The sequence below is a fragment of the Erythrolamprus reginae genome, chromosome 4 (genome assembly GCF_031021105.1).
Source record: "Erythrolamprus reginae isolate rEryReg1 chromosome 4, rEryReg1.hap1, whole genome shotgun sequence".
Classification (NCBI taxonomy): Eukaryota; Metazoa; Chordata; class Lepidosauria; order Squamata; family Dipsadidae; genus Erythrolamprus; species Erythrolamprus reginae.
In genome coordinates, this window is record NC_091953.1 from 78,631,153 (window position 1) to 78,652,038 (window position 20,886).

Genomic DNA, 20,886 nt, shown 5'->3' on the forward strand with positions numbered 1-20,886 from the left:
TGACAGCCGGGCTGGGGGGCTTCCCAGGAACCTCCTGAACCCCGAACCCGGAAGTTCGGCAAAAGTTTGGGGTTCGGGAGGTTGCTGGGAAGCCCCCCAGCCCGGCTGTGACCTTTTAAAACAGCTGCGCGGCTTCCCAGCCGTCTCCCGAAGCCGAACGCCAAACCCGAACTTCCGGGTTTGGCGTTCGGAGGCTGCCAGGAAGCCCCGCCGCCCGGCTGTCACCTTTTAAAACAGCCTGGGGGCTTCTCGGCGGCCTCCCGAACGCCGAACCCGGAAGTTCGGGTTTGGCCGAACCCGGAAGTTCGGAAGTTCGGGAGGTCGCTGAGAAGCCCCCAGGCTGTTTTAAAAGGTGACAGCCGGGCGGCAGCGTTTTTTTTGCGGGTTTTTTTTTTGGGTTGCACGGATTAATTGACTTTACAAACCTTTCGTCTTACGAACCTCCCCCTGGAACCAATTAGGTTCCTAAGACGAGGTATGACTGTACTGTCCTTGGGTCTCTACACATTTTTTCCTGTGACTCTGCCATGACCGGTATGCGCCCTGGAAGGCGTCTTCGGGGACCTCTCGCAAGGTCTTCATCACGGCTGAATGGATCTCTTCTATGGACGAAAAACACGCCTTGCCACAATGCGCTACGAGTCCTCAAGTTTCTGGCCAAACACTAAGTGCCAACGCTGCCCCACCCCCACATAGTCCTGACGTCGCCCCAGCCCTGAAAGGAACCCGTTTTTCGTCCATAGAAGAGATCCAAGAGGCCTCTCCACAAATACCCTTTGCAGACAAATGGCCACTTTAGCTACCGTCCTTCAGGGAGAGAATGCAATTCCTTTTTTGCATCACCCAGGGTACAGAGTTTTTTTTAAAGGGATATCCAACTGGTTGCCTCCATCTGTCCACAGGTACCCTATCTGGGATCTATCGGTTATACTGGAAGTGTTCACAGTGTCACCGTTCGAGCCTCTCCATTTGACTAGTATCAGGTTATTGACTTTCAAGGTTTCCTTTCTAGTCACAATCACTTTAGCTTTCAGAATTTCAGAGCTTGTTGCCCTATCAGTATGTCAAGACTTGTGTATTTTTCATGCTGACAGAGTGGTCCTTCATTTAAATCTAACATTTGTACCAAAGTTCAATACCTTGTTCTACAGAACTCAGGAAGCTATCCTGCCAGATTTCTGTCTGAATCCTAGGCATCCGAGTGAGAATCATTGGCATAGATTGGATGTCCGCAGGGCATTGCACAAATATATTAAACAGACAGAACAGTTCAGATGCTCAAAGGCACTCTTTGTCTCCTTTCAATTTAGGACAATGGGCAAGAAAGTGTTATTACCTACCATTGGGCATTAGCTGAAGGTCTGCATTGCCTTGGCCTTTAAAGCATCAAGCCAAACAGCTCCTCACCACATAACAGCACACTCAACCAGGAATGTGGCCCCCACAGCAGCATGTGCCACGCAGGCCTCTATCCTTGAGATTTGCAGAGCAGCCGTCTGTGAAAAATTACAAGGTTGACATGTTTGCCTTGGGGGAGGCAGCATTTGGGAGACGAGTTTTGCAATGGGTTCTACTAGTCGAGGGGACCAGGGACCAATCTGTTTCCAGCCCAAAAGCTTGGGAATATCCCACGCTTGGACTCTCTAAGCATTTGGGAGACGAGTTTTGCAATGGGTTCTACTAGTCAAGGGGACCAGGGACCAAGCTGTTTCCAGCCCAAAAGCTTGGGAATATCGCACGCTTGGACTCTCTAAGCAGTGCACAGGAGAATGAATGTTGGCTTACCTGAATGTTCATTCTATGCGTACTGTGGGAGAGTCCAATCCCACCCTGGTTCTAATATGGTCCAGGGTCTAGGAGTAGTCAATATATCAGATGAATTGCATCTTCTCCAGATCTGAGTCTTCGTTGAAAATCTGGACCTCAGCCAGGGGCATGGCCAAAGAAATTGCAACTCAGTCCCTGGCCAGTCAGAGAAGATAACCCATGCTTGGGCTCTCCAGCAGTACACAATAGAACAAATGTTCAGATAAGCACATTTTTATTTTACTTAAATAATATATTCTCCACTGCATCTGGAAGGAGAGTCCAACATGGGTAGTTTACCAATCCTATTGGTAGAGACTGAGTTAAATATTTACATATTAATTGAGTACCGCCCCCTTGTATCCCCCATGAGCTCAGTTTTAAAAACTCAGTCCCAGTGTAGAGACTGCTGAGTTTGTTGCTCTTGAATTAGAGTTGTTTATTAAAATGTTTTAAATGGTTTTAAATGGTTTTAAGTTGTTTTAAACTTGCCTGTTTAATGTTTTCTTCTTTTGTCTTTCAGATGATGCTGAAGACTTGGATGGGGTCTCTGCCCTGCGCGGGCACCACCCCCAACGACACTCCTTAGGGGTCCTTCCCCCCCCGCGGTAATTGCCCCGGAAAGGAGCACCTCAGCCTGGGGTCCCTGGCCTCCGAGGCCACACTAAGGCTGCGAGCCGAAGGTGGGGGGGTCCGCCCCCCCCACTGGGAGGCTCGACAACGCTCCCGGAGCTGACATTGCCTGCCGAGGAGGCGATCAGCTGTTCGGCGGCAAGGAAAAAAGCCGCCGCCGCGAAAGCCGTCACGAAAGCCGCCGCAGCAGGGCTGCCGCCGGGATCACTGGGCATTTGAGGGCAGCAAGGCGAGAGCCAGGCCGAACACCCTGGCAGAGACCGCCGTCGGTGGCAGGGCGAGGAGCGGCGAGCCCGATAAGACCGCGAACGGCACGGGCGCCGCCATTTTGGATTGCCGATATCAGCCGCCGCGATTGGGCGTGAAACGGCAGGAGTACGGTGGCAAGGGCGCCAAAGGGGCTGCTAGACCCCAGTGCGCCGGCGCAGGAGGCTACAAAGCCTGGGCGCCATTTTGGGGAGCGACTTCACAAGCTGTTAAGTTGTGGAGTCACGGAGCACATTTGTTGCAATCTCAAGCATTAACTGTGAGTAAAAATGGAGAATCAGACGGGGACTGATAAGACCAGCTCCCCCGCTGCGAAAGACAAGGGCAAAGGGAAGGCCAAAGACAAGACAAAAGCCTCCCATTCCTCAGGCTCCTCGTTAAAGGAAGCTGAGAAGCGAATTAAGGCCCTTGAGCAAAAACTAGAAGCGGCCCTGCAGCCCTCCCCCACAGAATTGCCCTTTACCCAGAGGCAACCGCTAACCCCTGACCAGATGACCACCCAATCTCCCTTGGGGGCTACTGGGATCATGCCAGAGGGGGACTGGTCACCTGAAAGACAGTTTCAACCTCTATCTCAGGCTATGCCTTCACCTGGCGCATCTTGGACCAGACCGGGGTCTGCAGGCCACTCAGTCCGGAGCCTGCAGGAGCCTTCCGCTACCTTTACCCCCATGGCAGCCGGCCTGGCCGTCGATCCAAATGACTCGGCCCTGATGCCAATAGGAGGGAAGCTCCAACATTTCAGCCCCTCCTGGCAGCTCACATCATCCGACAAATGGGCCTTGGCCACTGTTTCACAGGGGCTCCGCTTGGAATTTGTTCAACCTCCACCCAACCGTTTTCTTCATTGCCCCGTAATACGGGACTCGCAAAAGAGGCTGCAACTCCGCAAGGAGATCGAGCATTTATTAGACATTCACGCCATAGAGCCGGTACCCTGGCAGGAAGAAGGCAAGGGGTTCTATTCAGTGATCTTTATAGTACCCAAGGCCTCAGGAGGATGCCGACTAATACTAAACCTCAAACAACTGAACGTTTTCATCAAATACAGGAGGTTTCGAATGCACTCCTTACAGACAATTATAGCATCCATACGATCCCAAGATCTATTAACATCCATAGATCTAAAGGAAGCATACCTGCATGTCCCCATTCATCCAAGACATCGGAGGTTCCTCTGCTTCTGTACCGAGGGGAGGCATTTTCAGTACAGAGCCATGCCTTTCGGCCTGTCATCGGCACCGCAAACTTTCACCAAACTGTTGGACATTTTGACTGCAGATCTTCGACAGCAGTCAATCCGGCTGATGGCCTACCTGGACGACATAATTATATTGTCCAGGTCCCCATCGAGAGCCAGAACCGACTTGGACAGAACTGTGCAAACACTGGAATCTCATGGTTTTACAATCAATATGGAGAAAAGTCAACTGTCTCCCACCACCAGATTACTACACTTGGGATCAGTCATAGACACTTTGACAAACACGGTATCCCTCTCTCCGGAGAGACAACTTACCATACGCCAACTGATCTCCAACGTACAACGCATCAGAAGAGTTCCACTGGCACTATTGTCCAAGATTCTGGGGACCTTGGTGTCAGCCATCAGCATCGTTCCTTGGGCCAGACACCATATCCGAGATCTACAGTGGTTCTTGCTTCCCGCTCAGAGGACCAAGACGAGCCACTGCTGCAAAAAGGTCTATGTCCCACGGACGGTCAAAGAGTCCTTGAAATGGTGGACATCACAAGCCCTAAGCAAGGGCTCTCCCTTCCGTCTACAGGATCCGATAACCCTTACGACTGATGCCAGTCTCTCAGGGTGGGGTGCACACATTGGACATCACATGGCCCAGGGACTCTGGTCAGCCAAGGACCTGGACCCGATCAATATAAATTTCCTCGAGTTAAAGGCAGTCTTCCTGGCCCTACAAACATTTGCCCCGCTAGTACAGGGCAGACACGTACGGGTCCTGACGGACAATGTCGCAACCAGGGCCCATCTGAACCACCAAGGTGGCACGAGGTCACTACGCCTTATGGAAGAGACCAATCGCCTCTTCAATTGGGCCGAGAATCACTTGGCTTCCTTGATGGCCAAACACATTGCAGGCGTCAGCAATACCCAGGCGGACTGGTTGAGCAGGACCATTCTAGATCCATCAGAATGGAGATTGGACCCATCACTCTTTCAACGGATAATTCAAAGATTCGGGACTCCTCTGGTAGACCTGTTTGCGAGCCAACACAATGCTCAGCTCCCCAGGTTCTACACATGTTTTCCGGAACCAGAGGCAGAAGGGGTCAACGCCCTACTTTCCCCGTGGCCACCTGGCCTGCTCTACGCCTTCCCTCCAACAAGCCTCATACCCAGAGTGGTGGAGAAGATTCTGGAGGAGAGAGCAGAAGTGCTGTTGGTGGCTCCGCACTGGCCTCGCCGCCCGTGGTTCTCCGACCTGGTGGCACTATCGGTGTCATCCCCGTGGAGAATTCCAGACCGGATCATCTCCCTCAGTCAGGGGAATCTGCAACATCCGGATCCCCAGTGGCTACATCTAACCGTCTGGCACTTGAGAGGAGCAGACTGAAACAACAAATGTTACCAGAGAAGGTCATAGATACGATGCAAGCAGCGCGACGTCCATCTACGTCAAGGATTAACCAGGCGACTTGGCAAGCCTTCTGTAAATTCTGTGAACGACTTCATTTGAACCCGAAAGAAGCATCAGTGATTGCAGTGTTGGAGTTTCTGCAAGCGGGAATAGAGCGGGGCTTAGCCCCTAATACCCTAAAGAGGCAGGTGGCAGCCCTCGCAACTATGATACAAGTTCCAGAGGCACGTTCGTTAGCCTTTCACCCATGGGTGAGAGACTTCTTACGAGGGGCCATAAACAAACACAGCCCTCCAGTACGAAGGTTCCCGTCATGGGACCTTGCCTTGGTACTCAGAGCATTAACGAAACCACCATTCGAGCCCTTAAGATCCATCTCAATCCGACTACTTTCCATTAAAACTGCATTCCTGGTGGCAATAACGTCAGCACGTAGAGTGTCTGAGATTGCGGCCCTATCAGTTAGGCCAGACCTCTGTATCTTTTATCCGGACAGAGTCGTGCTAAGACTGGATCCCACCTTTATACCCAAGGTGAACACTGTATTTCATAGGAAACAGGAACTGATACTTCCTGACTTTTGTACTCATGGGAACCATCCATCAGTATTGAGATGGCACAAAATAGACGTCAGGCAAGCTCTGAAGATCTACATCAGACGGACAGAAGCGTTCAGGAAAACTGAACAACTGTTCATTTCTTTTTCGCAACATAGAATGGGACTTGGACTGTCTTCTAAATCTATCAGCTGTTGGCTCAAAGACTGTATCACGGAAGCTTACAAAGCTAGGGACCAGACTCCACCATTAGGGTTGACGGGCCACTCAACAAGGAGTGCGGCCGCATCAACTGCCTGGTCCACGCAAGCATCCATAGAAGACATTTGCAAAGCCGCAACCTGGGCGGCTCCTTCAACCTTTATCAAGCATTATAAGTTGGATTCCTTCGCTTCAGCGGACGCAGCATTTGGAAAACGTGTTTTGCAACAAGTTTGTTCTTCCCCAACGTCCCTGATAAGACCTTCTCCCTCCCATGGGCCTTAATCTTTGGCATAGAAACATAGAAACATAGAAGTCCGACGGCAGAAAAAGACCTCATGGTCCATCTAGTCTGCCCTTATACTATTTTCTGTATTTTATCTTAGGATGGATATATGTTTATCCCAGGCATGTTTAAATTCAGTTACTGTGGATTTATCTACCACATCTGCTGGAAGTTTGTTCCAAGGATCTACTACTCTTTCAGTAAAATAATATTTTCTCATGTTGCTTTTGATCTTTCCCCCAACTAACTTCAGATTGTGTCCCCTTGTTCTTGTGTTCACTTTCCTATTAAAAACACTTCCCTCCTGGACCTTATTTAACCCTTTAATATATTTAAATGTTTCGATCATGTCCCCCCTTTTCCTTCTGTCCTCCAGACTATACAGATTGAGTTCATTAAGTCTTTCCTGATACGTTTTATGCTTAAGACCTTCCACCATTCCATACATTCCATTAAGTCTTTCCTGATACGTTTTATGCTTAAGACCTTCCACCATGGCATATCCCATGTTGGACTCTCCTTCCAGATGCAGTGGAGAAGGACCGTTGTACCTACCTGAACGGTCTTCTCGCTGCACTGGAAGGAGAGTCCAAACCCACCTGGCACTGCTAGTTCAGGGACGCCGGAGTTGGGGGGAAATTGTTTTGTTTGATAGTTGACAATAAAAATTGGTTATCCTCTTACATTGTCTTTGTTTTTAAAACTGAGCTCATGGGGGATACAAGGGGGCGGTACTCAATTAATATGTAAATATTTAACTCAGTCTCTACCAATAGGATTGGTAAACTACCCATGTTGGACTCTCTTTCCAGTGCAGCGAGAAGACCGTTCAGGTAGGTACAACGGTCCTTTAGTCCAAAATGTTGGGTAAATATAGATGTGAGTGAAAATGTCTGGATGCAAACACATACAAACATAGTTGAGTCTGCTTAGTCTTGGTCCATCATTATTTGTTCTTTATCTCAGCATATCGGTTAAGGAGACCTTAGGGATTTGCAAATCTAATTCTATTTCCTTAATGAAAAATCCAGGTGACCAAATGTTCTTATAAGCACATACCTATTACCACTATTTTTTCTGCAGAGCCTCTTATGAAAAAACTTTGTGGGTTCCTGTAATTTCTTTGGTCATCAGTTATGTTTTCCTTAGTAATGTTGACAGATCTTTTTACATAACTGAATTAAAAAATGTTTCTTTATTTTACAAATGTTAATATTAAGTGTGCACAAATAGCTGTGTTGCTTATGAAACTATACAAATATTGGAATATCAAGTTGCAGCAGCTTTCTGTATTAATTTTATAGGGTGCCTATATTAAATTCAATTCAATTTATTAGATTTGTATGCCGCCCCTCTCTGAAGACTCTGGGTGGCTCACAACAGCAGTAAAAACAATATAACAATGGAACAAATGTAATTATAAAAATTATATAAAAACCCCAACAATTAAAAACCATACAACACATACATACCAAACATAAAACATAAGAAAGCCTGGGGAGATGTCCTAGTTCCCCCATGCCTGGCGATATAGGTGGGTCTTGAGTAACTTGCAAAAGACAAGGAGGGCGTCTACTTAATAAGTTGCAGCTAAAAAATATTAGCACTGTATAGCCATTCTGTCTTGAATATAATTGGAGATAGTACAGTATTTTCCAACCCTTAATAATGAACCATAGAACAAAGCCATATATTGTCAGCTGTCCAGCTAGCAAATACAAAACAAAAACAAAAATCTTTATTGAATACTACATTGGCACAGAAGAAACAAAAGCAGCTCTGAGTTTCCCACATGAAAACTCAGTTAAACTTGCTTTTCACCTTTGGCCATCTCCCTATTCATTGCATTATCCAATTAAATCAGCTCCTTTTGTTATGAGAACGGCCTGCATCATTCAGACACCTGCGCAGCATGCTCTTGGGGTTGGCAACAAGGTCACACAATCTACAAACAGTTGGCATTACATTCTCACTCCAGACATTCCAACCATCCCCCTCCTGATTATAGTCAACCTGAGAGCAAAGAAGTAACTAGTTGAAGAGTGAAACACTCTTGACATCTATTATATGACTCCTGAAAGTATAATATTCTTTTAAATGTGAAATGATTGTAGCTGAAGTTGTTTATAGCATGGGAGGTTTGGGTTCTGTTAAAGATTACATCAGCGGTCCCCAACTACGGCCCGCGGGCCACATGCAGCCCACTGAGGCCATTTAGCCGGCCCGCCAGTGAGTGACAAGAGCACAGGGAAAAGAGAGAGCATGAAAGAAAAGGGAAAGAGAGGGAGGGAAGGAGAAGTGGAGAGGAATGAAGAAGGGAAGGAGGGAAGGAAAGAAGGAAAGAAGGAAGGAAAGAAGGAAAGAAGGAAGGAAGGAGAAATGGAGGGAACAAGGAAGGAAGGAAGAATGAAATGAATGGAGGGACAGAGGAAGGAAGGACTGTTTGGGGGGGGGGAATTTTTTTAAATTTTTCTCTCAACATACATTCAAACAACACAGTGTACCATCTAATTTTCCATGAATAAAATGCAGTATTTTGTTAGTAACCAATATCAATCATCAAAAAAGTTGCAAAAGGTTTTTTTTTTAGTTTTGTCATCCAGTTACATTCATTTTCTTTTAATTAAATTCCCTCCTTAATGTTCCTTCAAAAAGTGCAACACCAATTATATTTCTAACTTATTAACCATTATGCCAAAGTGCTTCCTTCTTTATACATTTTTCATAAGCCAAGAAAACCTTGTATAGCCAATAAGATGTTAACAAAAGAAAATTAAAAACAAAACATAAACATATATGAATTTCAGATCTTCACCCCCCTCTAAATAGTACGTTCCCATTTTGTTTTTTACTTTAAAACAAGGTATGTGCAGTGTGCATAGGGATTTGTTCATAGTTTTTTATATAGTCCGCCCCTCCAACTGTCCGAGGGACAGTGAACTGGCCCCCTGTGTAAAACGTTTGGGGACCCCTGGATTACATAGAACTTATGCATACCTGCTTTTGCAGCTGAAATTCAGAATTTCAGTTTTTAAGCTAAATGTTCTCAGATAAAACAAATATTTTCATTTGCTTATGTTAAGTCTCTAAACCATAGTTTTAGCTACATCTGTTTAGCATGGAAATTTAAGGGTGCTTACATAAAGAAAAAAAATGTCCTCTCTTCTATATAGATTTGAGGCCCCTCAAAAGCTTTATGGAAATACTGCTTGTCAATATGGGAAGTGCAAGATGTTGCTATGTAAAATAAGCACAGGAAATTATCTTTGTTTTTATAAGAAATAATTTAAAGCAAAATTTCTACTTATAGTTTATTTCAAATTTGGTAAGACAATCAGATGCTTTTTTCCTTTTGTGCTGCCTTTTCCAAATAAACCTCAACTATATACAGTGGTGCCTCTACCTAAGAATGCCTCTACTTACGAACTTTTCTAGATAAGAACCGGCTGTTCAAGATTTTTTGCCTCTTCTCAAGAACCATTTTCCACTTACAAACCCGAGCCTCCGAAACTGTAACCGGAAAAGGCAGGGAGAAACCTCCATGGGGCTTCTCTAGGAATCTCCTGGGACGAAACAGGGCTGGAAAAGGCAGGGAGAAGCCTCTGTGGGGCCTCTCTAGGAATCTCCTGGGAGGAAACAGGGCCGGAAAAGGCAGGGAGAAGTCTCCATCGGGCCTCTCTAGGAATCTCCTGGGAGGAAACAGGGCCTCCACCCTCCTTGTGGTATTCCCAATCACACGCATTACAGTGATCCCTCGAGTATCGCGAGGGTTACGTTCCAAGACCCCTCGCGATACTCGATTTTTCGCGATATAGTGGTGCGGAAGTAAAACCACCATCTGCGCATGCGCGCCCTTTTTCCATGGCCGCGCATGCGCAGATGGTGGCGTTTGCGTGGGCGGCGGGTAAGACCCAGGGAAGGTTTCTTCGGCTGCCCAGCAGCTGATCTGCTCGGCCCAGCAGCAAGGAGCCGAAGATCGGGGTTTCCCCGCCGCCCACGCAAAGGGGAAACCCCGATCTTCGGCTCCTCGCTGCTGCCGCGCTGCTGAGCAGATCAGCTGCTGGGCGGCCGAAGAAACCTTCCCTGGGTCTTACCCGCCGCCCACGCAAAGGGGAAACCCCGATCTTCGGCTCCTCGCTGCTGCCCGCCCGCTGCTCGCCCGCCTGCTGCCCGCCGCTCGAGAGCAAGAGGGGGAGAGATAGAGAAAGAGAGAGAAGGAAAGAAAGAAAGGGAAGAGAGTGTGAGAGAGGAAGAAGCAAGATAGAGAAAGAGAGAGAGAAAGATGAGAAAGGAAGAGAGTGACGTCATCGGGTGGGAAAAACCGCGGTATAGCAAAAAAACCGTGGAGTATTTTTTAATTAATATTTTTTGAAAAATCGCGATATAGCGTTTCGCGAAGATCGAGATCGCGAAAATCGAGGGATCACTGTATTTGCTTTTACATTGATTCCTATGGGAAAAATTGCTTCTTCTTACAAACTTTTCTACTTAAGAACCTGGTCACAGAACGAATTAACGCAGGAGTCTGAAGACTCATCTATGCCGCCAGGCTTGGTGCTATTAGACTCCGGCCTCCTGGCTGACGAATGTTATGTATGTTTGTTGTTTGAGTGGAAATGATTGATTTTCAAAGTAACTGGGAATTTTAGTTTAGATTAATAGTTAATCTAAATTGGATTTAGGACACTTGTATTGTTTTTTTCTTTTATATGTTATAAGCCACTCTAGTCCTTGGAGAGGAGCATCATATCAAATAAGTAAGTAAGTAAGTAAGTAAGTAAGTAAGTAAGTAAGTAAGTAAGTAAGTAAATAAATAAATAATCAAGGTATCTTAGTATAAGTTGAATAAAGTAGTAGTTATTTCTTTCTGTTTTCTTTACTTTATAATTATAGCTTTTTCTCTGAGTGTTATGCTTTGCTGTACTACTTACCTAAACTTAAAAATGTACTCTTTATTGAAGTTGATAAAACCAAAGTATATCACTTAAGATTGACTATAATCATATCACTGGTTTTTGAAAGGTAACTGGCCTTTGCCTATATGACTGGAGTCTACAAGCATATATAAGCCTAGAATCTCTTTGGAAAGATAGTTCGAAAAAATCTGCAAAAGCAAATAGCAAGGTATGGTATCTGACATATTTCTTTCATGATGAGTTTGTTTTGATGATTCTTGGGCTTTTTGTTTTGATTTGGCATGTACTTGTTTATTTTTGCTGATTTGTTCTTATATTGCAGTTATAAAAATTGTGCAGGGATAAAAACAAGCTATCATATGCTGGTTCCACAAACTTCAGTAATATTTAGGAAATGCCTGTAGACCTGATTCTGCCATATGTCATTGGAGATCCATTCGGATAGGGGTCCCCAACCCCTGGGACCTGGCCCAAAACCCATTTGGAACTGGACTGCGCAAACAACAAACTTCTAGATAACTTCAGTATACTTTTGACTATAACTTTCTTGGCACTACCTATGCTGGATATACTAATGTTAATTGTATATTATAGTATCTATAGAACATGAGCTTTATTCTCTCCATCTTAGTTGAGCATTACAATTCAAGATAAATCTTAGAAATAAGATTTATCTAAGAAATAAGAAATTTTTGTCTTGCTTGTCTGTCTAATCCAGAAGGGGAAAAGATAAAGCTTATGTTGCCAATGTATAACAGAGTAACAAAGTTGGAAGGGATCTTGCAGGTCATCTACTTTAACTCCCCACCTAAGCAGCAGACCCTATACCATTTCTGACAGATGGCTGTCCAGTCTCTTCTTGAATGGATGGAACACCCACAACTTCTGAAGGCAAACTGTTCCATCAATGATGGAACACCCACAACTTCTGAAGGCAAACTGTTCCATCAAGTGATAGTTCTCACTGTCAGAAAAATTCTCTTTGTTTCTAGGTTAAATATCTTCTTTAACAGTTTCCATCCATTATCTCTTGTCAAGTCTAGGATTTTTAGTCTCCAATTCTTCATTCTCCTTGGGTGATTATTCCCCGACTGACCTACTCAGGTGACACGCCTCCACCCATTTGTCCTGAGCAATAGGTTACCAGCATCTCTGTCCCACACCCTTGACACAGCTGTTTTTGCAGAAAGAGGGTTTGCAGAAAGAGGGTTTGTTCTGGTTATTCTGCCTACCCGGACAGTTAGCCCCCAAGCAATAACCTAGAAGGGCCTACTCTCTCCTCCCCCAATACAAATGCAGCAAAAGGACAGAGGAAGTGATATCCTAGCAATCTCAATTGTCCCCAGTCTCAATTGTCCCTGCCAAAAGACACATTTTCTCCACTTTGAAGAGAATCCAGGAGCAGAAATGGAAAGTCGCAGACTTTTTTGTATGTGACAATGTGTAGGTGCATGTCTGAAAAAGAAAAAGAAGGCAGGGTGCTAGGATAACAGGACATTTCACTCAATCATTCTCCAGACAGCAATGGGTTCCTTTTCTTTTGTAGCATTGTGACCTAATGGTATGTTGTATCAGGTACATCTGGCTCTTTATTTTACTTTTTTGTTCTATTTTATTTTGTGTATTTAACAAATTGTTTAGTCCAATTATAGGTAATTGTTTTGTTTTGTTTTTATTGTTTCACTTTTGATCAATAATTTGTGTATTAGTCTCTTGTTTGTTTTTTGTAGTTCAAATTTGCATTTATTTTCATTTCTTGTTGGAAGGAGGAGGATTTATTTTAACATTTCTTTTTTATATTTTTTAAATATTTGTTTTGTTTGAGCCATTTATACCATATTTCCCAAGTTGTGTGAAATTGACAAAAGCAAAGTCCTTCACCTAGGTTAAAAAAAAACCTTAGGCACACATACAGCCTGGGAGAAACCCCACTTAGCAATAGCGAATGTGAAAGAGATCTCGGAGTCTTGGTGGATAATCAACTAACCATGAGCCAACAATGTGCAGCAGCGGCCAAAAAAGCCAACAGAATCCTAAGATGCATCAACGGGAATACACTCCAAGACCACGGAAGTATTAATACTATTTTACTATGCCCTGGTCAAACTACATCTGGAGTACTGCATTCAGTTTTGGTCACCACACTTCAAAAGAGACATTGAAATTCCGGAGAAGGTGCAGAAAAGAACAACCGAAATGATTAGGGGACTAGAAACCAAGTCTTACGAAGAGAGATTGCGGGAAGTGGGCATGGATAGCCTAGAGAAAAGGAGGGCCAGAGGGACATGGTAGCAGTATACAGGTATTTGAGGGGTTGCCACAAAGAGGAGGGGGTCAATCTATTCTTCAGGGCACCAGAGAGCTGGATGAGGAACAACAGCTGGAAGCTGACCAAGAAGTAGTGTTATAGGATTTCCTGCTCAGGCAGGGAGTTGGATTTGATGACCTGCATAGTTCCTTTCAACTCTAACAATGAATTAAAATAAAATAAAAATAAAATTCTGATTTGTCTCTATCATGAAGTTCATAGATCATTATTGTCAGTTCTGTGCTTTCAAGTACTTTAATTACAAAATTTAAGGTGTTCGGTGTTTATTTTTTCCAATGCTGCGCATAGAGAGTTCTAGCAGCAATTGTAATATGGAGAGTTAAATACTTATCTTCTTTTTAAAGTTTTTTGTCTAATGATTCCCAGGAAAAATAATTCAGGTTTAAATGGCGGTTTTGTGTTATAATTTGTTCTAAGTAGTTTTTAATTTTTTGCCAGTAATTTCTTGCCTTGCAAGAAAGTGGGTTCCTTTCCTTTCACATCCTACCTGGTACTTGTAGCTCCATTGTGTTCCTCAGAGAGAGAGAGAGAGAGAGAGAGAGAGAAATTTAATACATCCTAATATTAAACAAAACCTAAATATATCTTTTACCATCATTCCATAGTCAATCCATATTTAATAATCAATCATCCCTCCTCAAATTTCTACCACTCTTGCCAAAGGGAAGAAACCATGTTGTTTTTCAGTAGCCTGTGTTTTTCTTTTAATATTTGTTATTTTTCTTTTTAATTATAAGCTACCAAACGTTTTTATGCAGCTGAGAGACATGAAAATTAAAGCATCATAACAAATTGGATGATTGATATTGTTTTGCTGATCTTAATCTGCAGTAAAGAAATTTTGGTTTTTAAAAAACCCATAACATTTTGCCTCAGAGAATTTCGAAATAAAATACTGTGTGTCTATAACAGTGACCTCTGAATGGGGCAACTCCATCAATATCAAAATGCTACTTAAATAGTTGAGCTAGTTTCAAACAAAGTGAATGCGAAAGCCTGGCTGACAGCCAGGAAGATGTGGCAAACAGCCAGGAAGACGTGGCAGACAGCCAGGAGGACGAGGCCACTGGTACGCAGGATTCAGCAGACAGCCCAGGGGATTTGGCATGCAGTCCTTCAGACAGTCTTTTGTCTCTGGGTTCTTCTGCAGATCAATATATTGATATATTGATCTGCGTAGCCGAAGAGCTATGCAAAGAAGGGATCGCTTTAAGGAGTATTACAAGTCATTTTAGGAGTACCTGGGCTGGGTGTGGTTCCCTTAATGAGGGCTAAAATGATAAAAGGGAACAAAGGCCAAGGCAAACTGTGGCTGTTTATCTGTGTTATTTTGTGGTTCCTGCTCTGAAGTTTCTGTTCCGTGCCGTTGGAGTTTTCAACCCAGCTTTTTCAGAAGTGAGAGGTGAAAACTCTGGGACTTGCTGTTTGCTCCAAAGATTCAAAAGGACTCCTGAAACGTCTTGGCTCATTCCAGGTTGTCTTTGTTTGTTTTTTCCTGTGTTTTTGTATGCGGCTGAAGTAAGCCTTGCACTATCATTGTTTTCGGACACTAAGAACTATTTTTGAGTAACCCTTTTTTGTTTATCTAATACAAGTTTGCTGATTAGCAGAGCACGTGTGTGTTTGATTTCTTTTCCTTGGACTGTTACGCATTGCCTGAGCCCAGTCAGGCAGAACAGAATAAACAGCCACCCATCAAACACACTGCATTCCAGTTTGTGGTGGTTTGTTTTGGCTTATTCCTTCATCTTCTCTGCTGCTATTTTTTTGTGCTCTTTCTGCCTTTTGGAAGTACCATGGCTGAAGTGATGGCAGAAATGCAGGCTGTTTTTGAAGCTTTGCGTTTGGAGAAACACACTCTGACTCAAAAGGTGGGGTCATTGCAGGACCAGGTGAATGTGTTGACCCAGCAGGCAGCCCCACCCCAGGTGCACCCTGTGGCCCCTTCTCCAGTGCCTCTCCCAAGGAGGAAATGTTTTGTGGCCATGCCCGAAAAGTTTTGGGGTGATCGAAGACTGTTCCTGGCTTTCCTCAACCAGGTGCAATTGTTCATCAACGCCCAGAGGGTTCATTTTCCTGGCGATGAGGAGAAAGTGGCGTTTCTGTGCAGCCTCTTGGCCGGTCCTGCTGCTTCGTGGGTGTCTCCTTTGTTGGACCGAGACGACCCTCTCCTGCAGCGGTATGATGTGTTCTGCGCACACCTGAGACGGCAGTTTTCGGATCCGGTGAGGGAACAGACGGCCACGAGAGTGCTCAAGCAGCTGAGACAAGGTTCGCGCCCCCTGGTGGAGTACCTCAGTGACTTTCGTATGCTAAGCCGACCGGTGTGGTGGATTGAGGCTGCTTTGCTGGAGGCATTCCAGGATGGCCTTTCTGAGACTATGCTCGACGAATTGGTGCACGAGGCCTTGCCAGATACCTTGGATGAGTTGGAACAGCACTGCTTGGCTATTGAGGCCAGGTTGTTGTCGCGGGAGGTTCGTTGGACAGGACAGTCCTCTCCCCGTGTTTTTGGCGCCACGCCGACGCCTGCTCCACAGCGGGGGGGGTCAACTGTGCCTGTCTCGACTCCGGTTCCTGCGCCTCGTTGCTTCCTGCCAGCCCTGCCTCCTCACATGACAGAGCGTGTTTCTGCTGGAGAGCCGATGGAGGTCAATTTCGTGAAACCCCGTCAGACTCCGGAGGAGAGGGCTCGCCGTCGTGCCTCCGGACTGTGTTTCTAATGTGGGGGCTTGGGGCATTTTGCCAATGTTTGCCCGAACATCCGGCGGAGAACGGTTGCTGCTGCTGTCCCGGTTCCCACCAGCTCTCCTGCAGTCTCCCCGGGGACCGTTGACTGGTGTCCGGAGACGGCTACCTGTGTTCCTGTCTCCGTTGTGGATACGTCAATGACGGATACCACGCCATTGGTTTCGCAGCCGACAGTGCCGCCGGGAAACTAGGGAAGCCCGGCTTGGTGGCAACATTAGGTCGGGCTGGGATGCAACCCTCACAAGATTCTACAGCTCATGACTCTGGACTGTTTCGTCACCTTACGATTTCGGCTCACCTGATTCTTGATCAATGCCCTGGAATTATTCCTGCTATTGCCCTCGTGGACTCGGGGGCAACCACGAATTTCATGGATGAGATGTTTGCACGGCGACATTCCCTGCCCCTCTGTCCTGTGGACCCTCCGTTGACTGTGGAAACTATTGATGGGAGGGTTTTGTTGTCTGGCCCCATACGTTTCCAGACTCTGCCGGTGCGGATGTGCATCGGAACACACGAAGAGACCCTCCAGTTGTATGTTACGAGGGGTCTCCATTTCCCCCTTGTTTTGGGGTTGTCCTGGCTACGGGCTCATGATCCCCATGTGGTGTGGTCCCAGAACCTTGTCACCTTTCCCGGTTTGCCGTGCGTGGAGCATCATAGATGTGTGTGCGGCTCAAGGACCTGTAGTTACCGCGGCCCTGCTACCCAAGTGCCTTGCTGAGTTTACAGACGTTTTCAACGAAAAAGAGGCAGATTAGATGCCGCCGCATAGACCCTATGACTGTGCCATAGATTTGTTTCCAGGCACCAAGCTCCCGGCTGGACAGTTGTACTCGATGTCCGAACCGGAGCTCGTGGCCCTCAAAGAGTTCATTGAGAAAAAACTCGCCAAGGGCTTCACCCAGCCGTCAACCTCACCCTTGTCAGCCCCTGTCCTTTTTGTCAAAAAGAAAACGGGAGATCTTCGTCTTTGTTGTGATTACCGGCGCCTGAATGCCATCACGGTGCGCAACCGGTATCCCTTGCCGCTGATCCTGGAACTGATGGACAGGTTGCGAACTGCCACTGTGTTTTTTAAAATAGACTTGCGCAGTGCCTATAATCTGGTGCGGATATGGCCGGGAGATGAATGGAAAACGGCGTTTGGCACCTGTTGTGGACATTTCGAGTATACGGTGATGCCCTTTGGCCTAACCAATGCTCCAGCTGTTTTCCAACATCTCATGAACGATGTTTTCCGGGACATGTTGGATCAGTTTGTGGTTATCTACTTGGATGATATCCTTGTGTATTCCCCGACCCAGGCCAGTCACTTGAACCACTTGCGCCGGGTTCTGCACCGCTTGAGAGAGCAGAGCCTTTATGCCAAACTGGAGAAGTGCCAGTTCTTCCAGACAACGATAGAGTTCCTGGGACATATCCTCTGTCCAGGTGGTATCTCCATGGACCCGGGCAAAGTGACCGCCCTCAAGACCTGGCAACCCCCACGAAAAGTAAAGGATGTACAGCGGTTGTTGGGGTTTGCCAACTATTACCGTACCTTTATACTCAGTTTTGCCATGTTGACTATACCCCTCACTCGCTTACTGCAAAAGCACGTCCCGTTTTGTTAGGGTGAGGAGGAGCAGCGGGCTTTTGACTTGCTCAAGGACGCATTCATGTAGGAGCCCTTGTTACAGCATCCTGATCCCGCTCGACCGTTTGTCGTCAAGACGGATGTTTTGGATGTGGCAGTTGGCGCCGTGCTGTTGCAAGCCCGCCCGCCAGAGGACACTTTGTTTCAGTGCGCGTATTTTCCCCGAAAACTCACATCTTCTGAGTGCAACTATACCATATGGGAGAAGGAGCTGTTAGCGGTCAAGGCGGCTTTTGAAACGTGGCGGCATCACCTTAAGGGTGCCCGACATCAAGTCAAAGTCCGGACGGATCACCGCAATTTGGAATATTTACAAACAGCCCGCAAATTAAACCAGCGGCAGATACGCTGGTCTTTCTTTTTTGCTCGGTTTCATTTCTGGATTCGATACACCCCCAGTGCCCAGAACCCCCAGGCGGACGCGTTGTCCCGGAAACCCAAATTCACGTACCTGAAGGACCCGGACCCGCTACAGACGATTCTGCCGTCAGCTGCCTTCGCTGCGACCCAAGTCCCCATGGATTTGCGCCAACGTCTGCGTGAAGCGCAACAGGGGTATGGGTATGTGGCGCAGCGTGTGCGGGATGTAGGACCGGGGTCCCCTTGGACTGTTGAGGATGGCCTCCTGCGGTATAGGGGGCAGTGCTATGTTCCAGCCAATCTGCTCCATGGGGTCATCATGAATCAGTGCCATGACAATCCGGCGGCGGGTCACTTCGGTCTGTTTAAAACGTTGGATTTGGTATCCCGGACCTTTTGGTGGCCGCGCCTCCAGGATGATGTGCAGTCATATGTTGGCACCTGTGCTCAGTGTCGGATGGCCAAAGCTGCTACTGGGGCCCCGCCAGGCCTACTACAGCCCATGCCAACGCCCACGAGGCCGTGGGGCGTGGTCTCTATGGATTTTGTCACCCATTTGCCTTCCTCCTCTTGGTTCACCATGGTGATGGTGGTGGTGGACATGTTAACCAAAATGGTGCATTTTATACCCTGCCGCCAGGTGCCCACAGCGCAGCTCACAGCCCAATTATTTGTACAACACATTTTCCGGCTCCATTGGCTCCCCGATCGGGTTGTGTCAGATCGGGGATGCCAATTCACGGCTCGGTTTTGGAAGGAGCTGATGGGGGCATTGCAAGTGCAAGTGTGTCTTGCCTCAACCCAACACCCGCAGACGGATGGAGGCACAGAGAAAAGCATAGGCATTTTAGAACAATACCTCCGTTGTTTTGTTTCTGATCGACAGTCTGATTGGTCTCGGTTCCTCCCAGTGGCGGAGTTCACCTTCAATAATTCCCGGCATTCGTCTATCCGAATTACGCCTTTCTACTCAAATTATGGTTTTCACCCCTGGTTGTTTCCTTTGACACTCCTAGATTCCCGAGTGCCTGCAGCGGAGGATTTCCTTAGTGAGCTGCATGCCCTGCACGAAATGGTGAAGCGCTATTTGATTAAGGCCAAGGACGATTACAAGAGAGTGGCTGACCGGTCCCGGAGAGACGTACCCCCCCAGCTGTGGGGGATCGCCTATGGCTCTCCACCATGCACATCACCTCGGAACTGCCACGCCGGAAATTGGACCCTCGTTTCTTGGACCCATTTCCGATCGAGCGTGTGATCAATCTGGTGGCCTACCGTCTCACCTTGCCGGCGAATTTGCGGGTCCACTCTGTCTTTCATCGATCCCTCTTGGTTCCTATTCGTCCTGACTGCCCGCTTTGTCCCCCTGTTCCTGTGTTGCCTGCACCCTGTGTCCATGATTATCTCCCTGATGCCCCGGTTCATGCCATTCGGGAATCTCGACGGGTGCAGGACTGTTTACAGTACCTGGTGCAATGGGTGGATGGCGACCCGGACAATTGTTCATGGGTGGAAGCTGCTTTGGTGGAAAAAACAAGCTCCTGCGCTTGTCCAGGATTTTCACGCTCAATTCCCCCAGAAGCCAGGGCCGTTGTTGGGGAGCCCGGGGGGAGGGCCTTCTGGGGGGGGGATGGTGTTGTGTTTGGGCCTGGGCAGCCGTTGCTCTCACAGATGGTAGAGACGCAGCACAAAGTGAATGCGAAAGCCTGGCTGACAGCCAGGAAGATGTGGCAGACAGCCAGGAAGACGTGGCAGACAGCCAGGAGGACAAGGCTACTGGTACGCAGGATTCAGCAGACAGTCCAGGGGATTTGGCATGCAGTCCCTCAGACAGTCTTTTGTCTCTGGGTTCTTCTGCAGATCAATGTATTGATCTGCGTAGCCGAAGAGCTATGCAAAGAAGGGATCGCTTTAAGGAGTATTACAAGTTATTTTAGGAGCACCTGGGCTGGGTGTGGTTCCCTTAATGAGGGCTAAAATGATAAAAGGGAACAAAGGCCAAGGCAAACTGTGGCTGTTTAGCTGTGTTATTTTGTGGTTCCTGCTCTGAAGTTTCTGTTCCGTGCCGTTGGAGTTTTCAACCCAGCTTTTTCAGACAAGTGGGAGGTGAAAACTCTGGGACTTGCTGTTTGCTCCAAAGATTCAAAAGGACTCCTGAAACGTCTTGGCTCATTCCAGGTTGTCTTTGTTTGCTTTTTCCTGTGTTTTTTTATGCGGCTGAAGTAAGCCTTGCACTATCATTGTTTTCGGACACTAAGAACCGTTTTTGAGTAACCCTTTTTTGTTTATCTAATACAAGTTTGCTGATTAGCAGAGCACGTGTGGGTTTGAAAAGCGCGCCGCTTTCCTGGGCAGCCGGCTTTGCTGGCCGGCACAGGGCAGCTGCTGCGATGACAGCAACAACAGTGCCGTGGCGGTCACTAATGCCAAGATTCCCAAGCCCACTCTCAATCATCAACGCCAGGCTTCGGGTGAGCAGAGCTGCACAGCGGTGGCAGGAGCCGGTGGGGAGGCAGACACGGCACC

General features: G+C 46.9%; 1 protein-coding gene across 6 annotated transcripts in view; it reads left to right on the top strand.

Annotated features, from left to right (window-relative positions):
• Positions 1-20,886, top strand: part of APOO (apolipoprotein O) — a 124,658-nt gene that overhangs the window by 90,795 nt on the left and 12,977 nt on the right. For all 6 annotated transcript variants that reach the window (XM_070750704.1, XM_070750703.1, XM_070750707.1 and 3 more), the window contains exon 7: positions 11,388-11,489. In XM_070750704.1, the coding sequence (XP_070606805.1) occupies positions 11,388-11,489 (102 nt within the window). The remainder of the gene's footprint in view (positions 1-11,387; positions 11,490-20,886) is intronic.